This window comes from Lathyrus oleraceus, chromosome 5 (assembly GCF_024323335.1).
Source record: "Lathyrus oleraceus cultivar Zhongwan6 chromosome 5, CAAS_Psat_ZW6_1.0, whole genome shotgun sequence".
Classification (NCBI taxonomy): Eukaryota; Viridiplantae; Streptophyta; class Magnoliopsida; order Fabales; family Fabaceae; genus Lathyrus; species Lathyrus oleraceus.
The window spans coordinates 495995913-496010966 of NC_066583.1; the positions used below are offsets into that span (position 1 = coordinate 495995913).

At 36.4% G+C, this 15054-nt stretch overlaps 1 protein-coding gene across 1 annotated transcript; it reads left to right on the top strand.

The window, feature by feature from the left end:
• The first annotated feature begins 6132 nt into the window (after window positions 1–6132).
• On the top strand, window positions 6133–7446 carry LOC127081540 (F-box/FBD/LRR-repeat protein At4g26340-like). Its single transcript, XM_051021788.1, has 3 exons — window positions 6133–6846; window positions 6936–7067; window positions 7168–7446. Exons 1-3 carry the CDS (start codon window positions 6133–6135, stop codon window positions 7444–7446), a joined length of 1125 nt encoding a protein of 374 aa, XP_050877745.1.
• Window positions 7447–15054: the final 7608 nt, after the last annotated feature.

Consider the following 15054-nt stretch of genomic DNA (forward strand, 5'->3'; position numbering starts at 1 on the left):
TTTACCCTCATGAGGATGGGAAATGCCCGGAAAGACCTCGGACAGGTATAACCTTAATTGCTCAGTCATAACCTAAAAAATATACTTTTCGCACCTCGCACCTTTCAAACGTCTTCTTTTGGAAAATCACCACTTAGCATACATCCGTACTAGGATCATTGCCGAGTTATATTTTTCTAAACTATTTTCTAAATTAAACGAGATAACCACTTTGTATACATTCATGCAAGAATCATTACAAAGTTAAATTCTCATTTTCAAAACATTTTTCATACATTTCTCAACCACTTTTTTCAAACAAAGAAAACATAAATGATTGAGCAATTAAGAGCCCATGGATAACCATGGATACGAAGGGTGCCTAACACCTTCCCTTTGTATAAAGTACCTCCCGAACCTAAGAATCTAAATTAAGGTCTTTCCTGTTCTTTTCCGCCTTTCCTTATGGGATAAAAGAAAAGTCGGTGGCGACTCTTGCTAACCGCGACATTGCGATAAAAAGCAAAATACCCCAAGTCAGTTCACCGTATGACACTATCCAACAGGGACATGGTCCTTTTCTTTCCCAAGTAAGTCTAACACGCCTAAGCGTGTCAGATAATTAGTCAACACGTTTTAAGTGAAAGTTTTCCTTAATTTGGGGATGATCTCTAAACAATATTTCTCCTGCATTGTTGTATCAATTCAAAAAATATTAAATAAAGTATAATCATGAATATCTCAATAAATATAAAAGAAGTTAAAATAATATTTACTTAAATGAATTAGTTAATTATACATGAAATAACTTAAAACAATCTTGCTTGTCTTCACTGGAAAGTGCCTCATATGTCAGCCAAAACTTTTTATACTTTTGTTTAATAACTTATGTTATGCTCGATGCTGCAGGATGTGACGACACAAGAATAAACAAAAAAATTTTGAGTTAGTATTAATTAAAAAAAAACTCAAATTTAAAATATAATATAAAACATAAACACTCACGATTCTCCCTAGGGCTCAATGACAAATCTGCCAAGATGTTTCCTAATTATTTGTGATGCATTTCTCTGAATGCGCGCCCTCTTTCACTCCCCATGAGCACTGTCAGTAACACTTATATCTCTATGATCATGATCATTAGTATCTCGATGATCATTAGCACTAGTATCATCCTCATCTTCCTGCTCATCATGCACAAAATGCATGGGTGATGAATGTGTCATGCTAGATCCACCTGCCTCCATATATTGCATAGAAGGCTGCATGGAAGACATAGGAAAGCTAGGTCCATTTGGCTGCATGTAAGGAATAGGAAAGCTATGTCCACTCGACTGCATAGAAATCATAGGAAAGCTAGGTCCACTCAACTGCAAGGAAGGCCTCGAAAAATATATGGGATGCAGGGTGCTAGGTTGTATAAAAGGTGTATATCCAGGAGGATTAATAAAAGCTATCATGGATATGGGTTGAAATGTAGAAAAATCAGGCATGGATAGTAATCCAATGCAAGATACAAATATGGGTGGAGTGGAATTCATAGGCCATGGAGTATGATTCATAGGCGGACGAGCCACCTAACTCGGGAGTGGCATAGGAATAAACATAGATTAATCAGGAAACTTTTCTAAAATGAACCTTGTGCATCTCAAGGTATGTTCTTAATGTATCTTCTCTTGTAACTTTTAAAATTATTTTCTTAAATGGATGCTTGTTAAATTTTTTTGATGTTAGTTAGGAAAGCATGAACATAACTTAACAATTTATTTGTTGTTGTTACTTTGTTGTTATTATTGTTGTTAGAAATATTAAAATTTAACAACAACAACAACTACATGCATGCTTTCAAAACAACTTTAACCATTTTTACAAGCATGTATTAAAGAAAATAATTTTAACTATTACAAAAGAAAAGATTACATTTATGAACCGTCTTGATCAAAACGTTTTTCCTGCTATTGCAATCCATTATGGAGAATGGTTTTGTAGTTGTTGATTTCACCTTGGTAGAAAAACCACATGAGAGGAAAGGTTATTTTTTATAAACAACTAGAATTCATAGAACACAAGAGGTGCTAAACCCAATACAAGAAGAAACAAACTAAAAAGGGGAGAAAACCAACCCCCTAACAACAGAAAATTACACTCTGACATACTCCATGGGATTATATTTCCAAACATCCCTAACTAAACAAATTCTACCTTTTGACAAAATGAAAATTCAATCCCAACATAAGGACTTAATCAAATACAAAAATTTATCCATATTTTCCAAACTTTATCATTAAAAGCCATTTTGTTCCTACTCAATCGCACACACCAACAATCTAACATAAAAAAGAAAGCAAACAAAAAAAGAAGATTTAATGAAACGTTACAACCTTTCTTTGAGTTGCACTAAAAACTGAACCATCAAATCAAGTATCGTCGCACCATCCACCACTATAATGTCGTCTTCATCACTTCCCAACCAATGCAGAACGTACCTCCACACAAAATCGGTTCTACTACATGCAAAAAATAGATACGCAACTGATTCTTCCACCCTATCAAAAAGAGGACAAAGGTTTCCATTCAAAACATGCGACATTCCTCTATTACAAGTTCACCAAAGAGTGGTTAGAGCAAGCCTTGTGCCTTCGATGGCTCTACATCCAGTATGTTCTACCAAAGCTTGGGATTGAGTTATTTGAAGTTTGGGCTCAAATTTGGCGTTTAGCCAGAGTTGTAGAAGCCACAAGGGACCAGAAAGCAGGTACGATTTGTTGATTTTAGGGTGTTTTAGTTTGTAGGAAGCATCTCCAAGTGACTGATAGAGGTTTATCAAGATGAATTTGCTTTATGAGATGTTTTGACCCTCATGAAGTTGAATAGCTAAAGGTACAAATTTCTTAGCTACTTGTAAGGAACTAAAGTCGAAAACGTAGTAGGAAAGCCAAAGGATTAAAAAGGCATTGTGCTCCTAGTTGGAGACTTCTGCAGTTGTCTTATCGTGATTATCAACGATAAAGTTCTTGAAACTAAATCATTCAATAATGAACTCATTAGTTGTTTATAGGGTCAGAGTAAAGTTTTTTTCCTAGACAGTTTTGTCCTGTGATGGTTGCCACATCGAATATAATTGGTGTTAATATGCCACAAGGAAATTAAAAAGTAGTGGTCGAAACTTCCCAAAAAAAGATCGACGCTAACAACATGGCTGGGTTGTATTTATGACCAGTCCTAGAGATTTTGATCATGTCATAGATACCTAATTCTTGCCATTGTTTATTTCTTTGGGGCTTAACATTGTCGAGCCAAGCGAGATCATGTCATAGATACACAATTTTATCCATAAAAGATAGATCGAGAGCGCGTTATTTGATTGTTGAGGGCATTGTAACTAGGTAGCCTGGAAATATGTTCTTAACTTTTCCAGCATGTGACTTTATAGTCGGGTAAGGCCCTAAGAGTGCAAGGAGTTTTCAAGACAAAGAAAAAGGGATAAGTACCTAGTTCGCCTAGTTGGAGATTTTGTCCTTTGACATTGGTGGTTCAGGTACGAAATCTCTGCCTTGTCCATTGTCTTATGGAAAAATCGTGAATGCCAAAGGATTTTTTCCAGTGTCAAACTTTGTGTTTTAGGTTTTGGTTGCCATTGTTGAAGTTAGTAGCTTCTTATAAGAGAAAGTGAAGGTTTTTTTTTTATGCAAGAGAGAATCAAGAAGATGCGTGAATGAAGAAGATGAGAAGGAGAATCAAGCTGGGTATTTATAGTCTCAATTTCTGTTCAAAATTGATGCTTGGCATAGAAGTGGACGTAATGGATCATTTTCGTGTATTACAAAGTGGCCACATTGATGTGAGTGAAGCAGTTGGTAACGACGCGCACATTCATGTTCACCTAGAAACTAGAAGTGGTGATGATATTCTAAAATGGTCTTATGCAAAGTGACAACGCGCAATAAAGTGGTAATAATGACGATAACGTTAGCGGAGAAGTTGAAACAGTGTCAAAGATACACTAAAAAATGCCACCTTTCTCTTTTCTAATCTAAATCAAAATATGGAATTTTGCATTTTAGACATAGATATTAATGGTAAGTAAGACACAAGGGCATATCATGGTGAGGAGTGAATTCGAATATGGTTAATCAGGACCGTACGTCGATGTGATGACTTCGATTTGTCGAAATAGGGCTTGAGAATTCCTAGTCGAACCCAAGTCAACGATCAAGAGGTATTTGTGGATTTTGGACTTAGTGAAATTTCTAATATTTAGGTTGGTTATTTTGATTAGTCGAATGAGTCCGAATTAGATAAGATCATATGGTTATTCAGAGACACGTGGAAATATGTTGAGGGCAAGGTTTGCATGGAAGAGAAACGTGGTGCGATGTGTCTAGTCTACTCTTGTGTGCAGTCTCACTTGCTTCTCAATAATACAAGTACTTTGAGTTTGTAGGATATTTTTAGTACAATTGCGGACCCTTACACCATAAACATGTATCTATTTAAATACTAGTCTAAAATATACGTATGAGTTCCACATTTATAATTTCAAGTATTTTACGTTTAAGTCATTCTTGCATTTAAGTTACTTTCAGTCATTTTACATTTAAAGTCTTTATATTTCGATTTTAGTCACTTTACTGTCAAAGCGTTTACATTTTGATTTTAGTCAAGTTCCAATTATCATCCCAAATATTGCATTCGATTTCGATAGCAATATGTTCAAAGGTCATAATTAACATAAATATGTTTTGGGATATTTTCGAGTTTGATCCCTTAAATATTAATAGAAACTTGTTTTGTTTACCAAATTACTAGTAAACACAAGTGGACTTATGTTGTATGTCTTACACTTATTAAGGATTACTCTCTATTTATAGATTTTGGGTTTTCTTTCTCCTTAAGCAAAGCTCGAATACCCAATTCGGCTAACACTGTAAAATTTAGCCTTAGTAAAAAACCATGTTGAGGCTAACCCCTCAACACTTCGACACCTAGGTGTTTCGACAACAACATGCTTTGACACCATGAATTACATTCTCAACAATGTCAAGCTATTAATCACCAACCTCCAACAAAAAATCATAATTTTTCTCGGAACCTTCGAATTCCGAATACATGCAAGAGCCCGAGACATATTTTCCTCCAAAGCGTGGCCCTCAAGGACAGATGTTGCAACACGCGGTAGCTAGAATTGACCAAAAATCTTTTTGTATCTTTCCACCACACGAATTTATCTACCATTGTTGGAACTAGACATACCACGAATAAGACATCTAACAACACACACAACTGCTCTTCTTCCCCTGAGAAATATCCACCGAATTTTAACCGAATTCCCACCTCCAAGCACCATCAAACCAAACACCTAAATTTGTAGTTTCTCGATTCTCTTGCCAAAGTTAAGTAAGAAGTCGAATCCCACATGAATATGAAGTTGATATGTTTCGATCTCCGATTTTACATTAAAACCACAAGAGTTAGTATTGATAGAACACCGAGAGAATTAGTAACATTTAAAGCTGAGTGGACTCTTAAAATAAAGAGTTCCACTTAAATTTAGTAATCCCCAATCATATTATTGTTCGAGTAATTCTTGGATGTTTTTTATATGATGTTTGTTTCATTAACTAAATTTTTAATTCTTTATTTAATATGACTCTAAATAGAATTACGTGGGGTATTATAATTTGTATCAATAAGTCACACAATTTGTGGCGAAACGAAACTCATAAAAAAAAAGTAAAACCCTTATTTTATTCTCTATTCAAAATATGTCTCAAAGATTCGGATATACTTTATACAAAACATCATTATATGTCTTAATAGTTCATACAGATTTGAGACGGAGCTCATAAAATAATAAAAAAATTATTCTATAATTCATCCAAAACATGTCTCAAAGTTTCACAAGGATTTGAGACAAATATAAGATATTACTTATATTTTTTCAAAATATAATATAAAATATCAAAAAAAATTATTTTTTTATTTAAACAGTAACACATTCATTAAAAAAATATAGGGGTGCAAGGTATAGTTTTTGGTTAAAATTTTAGGCACAATTAATTGAATTTTAGTTTGGTTTTGAAACAATAAAAAACCCTAAATAACATTTTCTCAAAACCCTACTAATAATAACGGCATGTGATCTTCCCTACTATGGTGATACTTAGGACAGAGATAATGGCAGATAGAATCAGTGAGTTTCACGATTCAATTCTCTGTCACATTCTTTCTTTTCTTCCAACGAAACATGCTGCAACCACAAGCATCCTCTCTAAGAGATGGAAATCACTATGGCTTTCAGTCCTCACTCTAGACTTCGACTGCAAATCCTTCCAAGACATGACCTACCATGGATATTCTGTACACAAATTGATGCTCTTACGAAAAAGTGAACTTCCAATCCTTTCGTTACGTTTCAATTGCAACTACTGGTGTCCAATTCAAACCCAACGTGATGTTACTCTATTTGTTTCCTATGTAATGAATCGAGGAATAGAGAATCTTAACATTCACAATGACATGAAATTACCATCTAGTATTCTTAGTTGCAAGACCCTTAAGGTTCTTAAGTTGAAAGGAATAATAGTGAATGGTTTTTCTCATCAAGTGGATTTTCCTGTTCTTAAAATTCTTCATTTAAAGAGAATGAGTTTCGAACGGCATGAATTGGTTGTTAAACTTCTGTCTGGTTGTAAAATACTTGAGGAGCTGCAAACCAAATTTTTGTATATACTTAAGGATTCATTTGTTCCAGAGAAAGAGTTTGACGGCTTATTACCTAGTTTAATCAAAGCAAGAATTTCTTTTGAAGATTACATTATTCCTGTTAATTTGGTTCGTAATGTGGAGAATCTATATATGGAACAGGTATCACGAGTTGTGATTGCAGTCATTGTAGCGTGAATTTTGATGTCAATACATATTTTCTAATGTAGTGTCTTGTGTAACTCGTGCAGGAACAATTGATATGTTGTACTAAACTTCCCATGTTTCATAATCTGACACATGTGAAACTTAAACTTTTCTTTAATATGTGGGGTTGGTTGCAACAAATGCTTGAACAATGCCACAAACTTCAAAGTTTATTCGTAAAGGTTTTGATGATGTTTCAATTACTATTTTTTCTTTTTTAAGTATAATTTCGTGTATTTTAATGTTTGAATAAAAAGTTGTATGATTGTTTGACAGGGTTGTGAAGATCAAGACGAGATAAATGACCAAAGTTGGAAGGATCCACCAACTGTTCCAAACTGTCTTTCGTTGCACCTGAGAACATGTTGTCTTGCATATTGTAGAGGCACCGAATCTGAGCTCCAATTTGCAAAATATATTTTTCAAAATTCAAAAATACTAAAGACTATGAAAATTAAGTATAATTACAATGTAGATATGAAAGTAAAAGACCAAATAAAAATGGAATTATCTTCATCCGCAAAGGGCTCTACAATGTGTGAAGTTGGTTTTTGAAAACTCGGTATCTAATTCTATTACCGATTAATCCGGGGAACAGTCAAATGCTGTAATTTTATATCTAAAGATTTTGATATTTCTTTTCTATTGCAATTTTATTGGTGTAATTAGCTATAACCGAAGCATCAATCAAATGCTGTAATTTCTAAATTTTAGAGAAGTCATCAATTTATTTCTTTGTTCTTGTTAAGAGAGAATAAGATAAAATAAAAGAACTTTTCATTATTTAGCAGAGCAGAAAAGTTATATCTTTATACAAGATCTAGGCTCATATATATACTCCTATGAATAAAGGGAATACTAATAGTATGGGGAAATACTAATAATATGAGGGAATATAAAAGATATGACAGTTACAATATAATTATGTACATTAATATCTCCCCTCAAGTTGGACTATGGATTGAACATAGATTCAACTTGGACAGAAAAAATTTTTTTTGTAAAGTGTAGAGGCTTGGTGAACATGTCTGCTATTTGAGAGCTGCTTGGTACAGACAGTAAGTGTATGAGCTGTGACTGAATCTTCTCTCTAATAATATGACAATCTAGCTTAATGTGCTTACTTCTTTCATGAAAAGTGGGATTGTGAGCCAAATAAATGGCAGATTTGCTGTCACAGAAAACTGATGCAGGATTTGAGAATTGTATTTTGAGATCTTGAAATAAGTACTGCAACCATTGAATTTCAGAAGTGAGGGAAGCTAGTGCCCTATATTCTGCTTCAGTGGAGGATCTTGAAACAGTATTCTGCTTCTTTGATTTCCAGGAAATTAACGAGGAACCAATAAACACGCAATAACCAGTAATTGATTTTCTAGTTTCATGACATCTTGCCCAATCAGAATCTGCATATCCAGTCAGTTTTAAAGAACTAGAAACAGGGAAAAATAAACCTTTTGCAGGGGCAGATTTAAGATACTTCAAAATTGTAGTAGCAGCTGCATAATGAGGAACCAGAGGCTTAGAAACAAATTGACTCAAGTGTTGTACAGAAAATGAAATATCAGGTCTGGTATTGGTCAAATAAAGAAGTCTTCCTATGAGTCTTCTATAAGATGAAGGATCCTCTAAAAGAGCACCATCAGTACTAGACAGTTTGGTAGTTGGATTGAAAGGAATTTTAGATGATTTTGTTGCCAAAAGACCAACATCTTGCAATAATTCAAGGGTATACTTTCTTTGATTAACAAAAATACCCTTGGGAGACCTTGCAATCTCAAGTCCCAAAAAATACCTAAGTTTTCCAAGGTCTTTTGATTTTGAATTTCTGATCTAGAAAATGTTTAACAACTTGAATTTCTTGAGAAGAATTTCCAGCTAATACTATATCATCCACATATATTAATACTGCAGTAAATTCACTATTAGTAGACTTGGTGTATAAAGAGTGATCAGAAACAGATTTTTTGTATCCCAAAGAGATGAGTGCAGAAGATAATTTGGAATACCATTGTCTACTGGCTTGCTTTAATCCATAAAGGGATTTGTGCAATTTACAAACCTTATTAGAGCCAGTGATAGAAGGATAACCAGGAGGTAATGACATATATACTTCCTCGTTTAAATCACCATGAAGGAATGCATTGTTAACATCTAATTACTCAAGATCCCAACCTTTAATTGATGTTAATGCTAGCAAAAGTCTAACAGTAGTTATTTTAGCTACAGGAGAGAAAGTATCAAAATAGTCGATTCCTTCCATTTGGTGATACCCTTTTGCAACTAATCTAGCCTTGTATCTCTCAATGGAACCATTTGCATGATACTTTATTTTGTACACCCATTTACATCCAATTGGAGTTTTTCCACGAGGGAGATCAACTACTGACCAAGTTTTGTTTTCATCAAGTGCGAATAACTCAGCATTCATGGCTTTTCTCCAACAATCAAGTTTAGAAGCTTGGTTAAAAGTTTTAGGTTCAATAATAGCAGAAATTGAACAACAAAAAGATCTATATTCTGGAGCACAATTGTCATAAGAAAGAACAGATGAAAGTGGATAATTGGGATACAAATTATTATTATTAGCAGAACCTGTAGTAGAGTAACAATGATAATCTTCTAAGTAACTAGGACGAATGATTGTTCTAGTAGACTTTCGAAGATTATCATGAGAAGGTAGAGGAGTAAGATTAGGACTATCATGAGAAGATGCGGATAAAGGTGTGTGGCTGGAAGATGTTGGAGATGATACAATAGGATCATGTTCTATGTTAACAGAGTTAGGAGAGGTACAATCAGGTTCTATCATGACAAGTAAGGGTAAGGAATCAGGTGTACTAGAAACAGGATCATCAAGAACAAAATTTGATGGTATAGGCTTAGAAAAACCAGAGGCATTATGAACAGGTTTAGAGTTTTGGAAAGGAAAATATGTTTCATAGAAAACAACATTTCTAGAAACAAAAATATCATGTGAACTTAGATCATAGAGGATATATCCCTTAGTACCATCCTTAAATCCTAAAAAAACAGCCTTTCTAGCTCTAGAATCAAATTTGGTTCTATGAGCTTGTAAGGTAGTTGCATAGCTCAAACAACCAAAAACTTTAAGATGGACAAGAGATGGAGGTTGCTTGTAAAGTAATTCGTAAGGACATTTGAGATTGAGAAGTGGACTAGGAAGTCTATTTATGATATGAACAGCATGTTGAACACTAAAATTCCACATGGTTAAAGGGAGATTGGAATGGAAAGAAAGAGACCTAGCCACATTAAGGATATGTTGATGCTTTCTTTCAACAATCCCATTTTGTTGAGGTGTTTCAACACAAGACTTTTGATGAATTATGCCTTTAGAAGATAAGAAATCTCCCATGGCAAATTCAGTGCCATTATCTGACCTAAGACACTTTAAAGTTGTGTGAAATTGATTTTCAATAAAGGCAACGAAGTTAATGAGACTCTTTTTGGTTTCATCCTTTGTTTTAAGAAATATAACCCAAGTAAACCGTGAGTAATCATCAACCAAAGTAAGAAATAGTAGAATATGGACCCCATAAATTAGCATGTAAAATATCAAAAGCTGCAAGAGATTTTGATATACTTTTTGGAAAAGGTAATTTCTTTTGTTTAGCAAAATGACAAGAATCACAAGGTGACATATGATTCTTACTTGGTACAAAAGGGAAATTTTTGGAAATAAGTTGTAAACCACTATTTGAAATGTGGCCTAATCTTAAATGCCATAAAAGAGAAGGATCAGTTGTAGGTGTTTAATTGGCTGCATTATATGGTAAAACACTAATGTCTTGACTGATGTCATGACATGTATATGTGACTACATTGTAGTTACTGCAGGACTAGCTAACACAGGATTATTGAATGCTGTGATATTCATACCTGTCAACAGATACTAAGGAACAGAAGTTCTGTTAGAACTTAGTATTCATTTGCAGTCTGGTTATCAAGGAAGAACCAGACCTGGCATAAGGCCTACTGACTGAATGTCAAACTGGATGTTGTGACATTCATCATTGACAACAGCTACTGGAGATTAGGCAGAGTGGTGTTCTGCTATACTTCAGCATAAAACTTAGTTTGTTCTTCAAGAGAATAACAGAACTAACTTAAGGCCAAATGTATAAATGTTAAGTTGGACACTTTGACATTTATTAATGTAAGCTGTTACTGTAGTATGGTCATTTTGATCATGTACAGGTCAGCAAATTGTACAGTCTGTTTTCTGGAAAAACAGACTCAGCATATGGACCTTGATGTCAAGCTGAATGTCGTGACATTCGTGCCTGACAGCATATGCTAAATTGTAGGTTGTTCAGTTTTCTGTTTCAGCTTTTTCTCAGGCTATTCTTTAGGGATTCAACAGCTGAGAGAAAATCCAGGAAATCAACAACCAAGCTACATTCAATGAACCTAACAAATAGCCTATTTGTTAGCAACCTAAATGTTGAATTTGAGGGAACTTGTGTGACCTAAAATTCAGGAAAATACAGGTGCAAAAGCCCAGGTGCTGCAATATAAAAAGGAAGGCATTCCTTCATTCAGTCTCGGGGATTTTGAAGCGTGAAGAGTCAGTGTGTCCATCATACTTCACTGCTGTATTTTGTGAGTCTAGTATTAGACGTATCTTGTAAGCCAAGCCATTATCAAGTAGATGATTGCTTTGGCATAGGGTGTTCATTGAGTTGTAAGTGTTGTGTCACTCAAAGCTTTTAAGCGTGAGTGCTGTGTATCTTGATTTAAGCTGTGAAGCATAATCAAGAGTTGTTTTTGAAGTGTGACTTCAAAGTGTCTTTAATATCACTGAGGTGATTGAGGGGGAGTGAGTAGGAACTCTGATCTTAGGTTAAGATTGAAATTGCATTGGGTAGGGATTAAGTGATAAGTTGTAAACGGGTGAGTTTAGCTTTGAATTGATACTACTAATAGTGGATTTCCTCCCTGGCTTGGTAGCCCCCAGATGTAGGTCATGTTGGACTGAACTGGGTGAACAATTACTTGTGTTATTTACTGCACTTACTGTTAAGTTCTGCATAATCCCTGTCTGTGCAGAATTGGATGTCATAACAACCAGTGTGACATCCAAAGTCTGATAACTAGAATTTCAATTGGCATCAGAGCAGGCACCCTGCCTGTGAAGTTCTGGGTGAGATCTAGGGAAGTTACTTTCTAGTACCATGGACAAGGATTTAGGACACTCAAACAGACCACCCATGTTGGATGGATCTAATTATGATGACTGGAAGCCTCGCATGATAGCCTTCTTAAGGTCTCTAGACAGCAAAGTCTGGAGAGCTGTCAACAAGGGATGGGAACATCCAACGAGGACTGATGAAGATGGAGTCAGTGTGCAGATTCCCGAAGAAGATTGGGACAAGGAACAAGAGGCATTAGCTCTTGGAAACTCCAAAGCCTTGAATGCACTGTTCAATGGAATCACTAAGAACATCTTCAGGCTGGTGCACCATTGTGAACTAGCTAAGGAAGTTTGGGATACCCTCAAGGTAACTCATGAAGGTACTTCCAAGGTGAAGATGTCCAAACTTCAGATGTTGACAACCAAGTTTGAAAATCTGAGGATGAAAGAGGATGAGACTATTCATGACTTTCACATGAATATTCTTGAAATTGCAAACACCTCTGGTGGACTAGGTGAGAAAATGACTGAAGAGAAACTTGTAAGAAAGATTCTCAGGTCCTTGCCTAAGAGGTTTGCTATGAAGGTCACTGCCATAGAGGAGGCTCAGGACATCAGCAATATGAAGGTAGATGAGCTCATTGGTTCTCTCCAAACCTTTGAAATGGGCTTAGGTGAGTATGCTGAGAAGAAGAAAAGCATAGCCTTTATATCAAATGCTGAAGAGGAGTCAGAAGAAGGATATACAGGAGGTGATGAAAGTATATCAGAAGCCTTAGCCATGCTTGGGAGGCAATTCAACAAGTTCATGAAGAAGATTGATCAAAGAGGTAGACCTAATGTCAAGAACATCCCGTCTGACATTAAGAAAAGATCAACTTCTGAGGAGAAGTTCAACCATGGGAAGGGAATCCAGTGTCATGGCTGTGAAGGGTATGGACACGTCAGAGCTGAATGCCCTACTTACCTCAAATTGCAAAATAAGGGGCTAGCTATCACATGGTCTGAAGGAGATTCTGAAAGTGAATCTGAAGGAGAATTTGCCAAACATGTCACTGCACTAACCAGTGTGTGTGTCTCTGAAGATGACACAAGTGCAGATGAGCTGACATTTGATGAACTTGCTGCAGCATATAAGAAGCTGTGTACCACCAGTGCAGAAGTGCGTGCACAAGGAGAAAAGCAGAAGAAACTCATCAAGGAACTGGAAGATGAGAGACAGAAGCAACTGTCTGCCATAGAGGGGCTAAATGATGAGATAGCCCTTCTGACCTCCAAGCTGAACCAGATGACCAAATCCATCAGAATGATGAATAAGGGAACTGACACCTTGGAAGAAATTCTAAAGGTGGGACAGCAGTCTGGAACCAAATCTGGGCTAGGATTTGGAAAAAGAACTGAACACAAACGCCCAAAGGCTAGAGTTCAGAAGTTCAAACAGATGTCAAAGCCAATGTCTCAACATCAAGGAGCTAGGATGAATGATCATCAGAAGAGGAAATACCAGAATTGGAGGTGTCACCACTGTGGCAGGCTTGGTCATATAAAAGCCTTCTGCTACTGGATTCATGGCTTCCCTAACAGAGCCTCACCTGTCAGACCTAAGCATAAAACACGTAAGCGATGTGTTCCCATTAAGAAGCAACAATGGTATGCTAGGATAGCACACACTGCCCTAAGGGCTTCTTCCAGAGAAGACTGGTACTTTGACAGTGGATGCTCAAGACATATGACTGGTATGGAAAATCTACTGGTAGATATTCAACCTCACACCACCAGCTATGTGACTTTTGGTGATGGTGCCAAAGGAAAAATAAGAGGTGTGGGCAAACTGGACTGTTCTGGAGTGCCAAAACTGAACAATGTGCTGTTAGTAAGAGGACTAACTGCAAACCTCATCAGCATAAGTCAGCTGTGTGATCAAGGTTTTCATGTTCAGTTTACTAAGGAGCTGTGCATTGTGACAAATGGTGACAATCAGGAAGTTATGAGAGGAACCAGGTCCAAAGACAACTGCTACCTGTGGGAACCTGATCTCTCTAACTTTTCCACAACATGCTCCTCAGCCAAGGAAGAACAGGAGGTGAAGCTGTGGCATAGAAGACTTGGACATCTCCACTTGCGGGGAATGAAGAAGATCATATCCAAGGAAGCAGTCAGAGGAATGCCAAAGCTTCTGATTGATGAAGGAAGAGTCTGTGGAGAATGCCAAATGGGCAAGCAAACCAAGATGTCACACCCAAAGCTGGGACATTCCACAACCTCCAGAGTTCTGGAGCTGCTGCACATGGACCTAATGGGACCTATGCAGGTTGAAAGTCTTGGTGGGAAGAAGTATGCCTACGTGGTGGTTGATGACCATTCCAGATACACGTGGATAAGCTTCATCAGAGAGAAGTCAGATACATTTGATGTCTTCAAAGATCTGTGCATAAGACTTCAAAGGGAAAAGGACAGTTGTGTGGTCCGGATTAGAAGTGATCATGGTACTGAATTCAAGAATTCCAAGTTTGATGAGTTTTGCTCATCTGAAGGAATAAGCCATGAGTTCTCCTCCCCTATAACTCCTCAGCAGAATGGAATAGTTGAAAGAAAAAATAGAACTATTCAAGAATCTGCCAGAGCAATGATTCATGCAAAGAAGCTCCCTATGCACTTTTGGGCTGAAGCAATGAATACCGCGTGCTATGTTCACAACAGAGTCACCTTGAGAAAAGGAACCTCCTCCACTCTGTATGAAATATGGAAGGGCAGAAAACCCACTGTGAAGTACTTTCATATTTTTGGAAGTAAATGCTACATTCTCACAGATCGTGAACAGAGAAGGAAGCTAGATCCCAAAAGTGATGAAGGCGTATTTCTGGGATACTCCACTAACAGCAGAGCCTATAGAGTGTTCAACTACAGGACCAATGTCCTGATGGAGTCCATAAATGTCATTGTGGATGATAAAGAGGAAGGAACCGATGTCATGGAGGATGTTGAAACATTCCTTGACAGTCCAA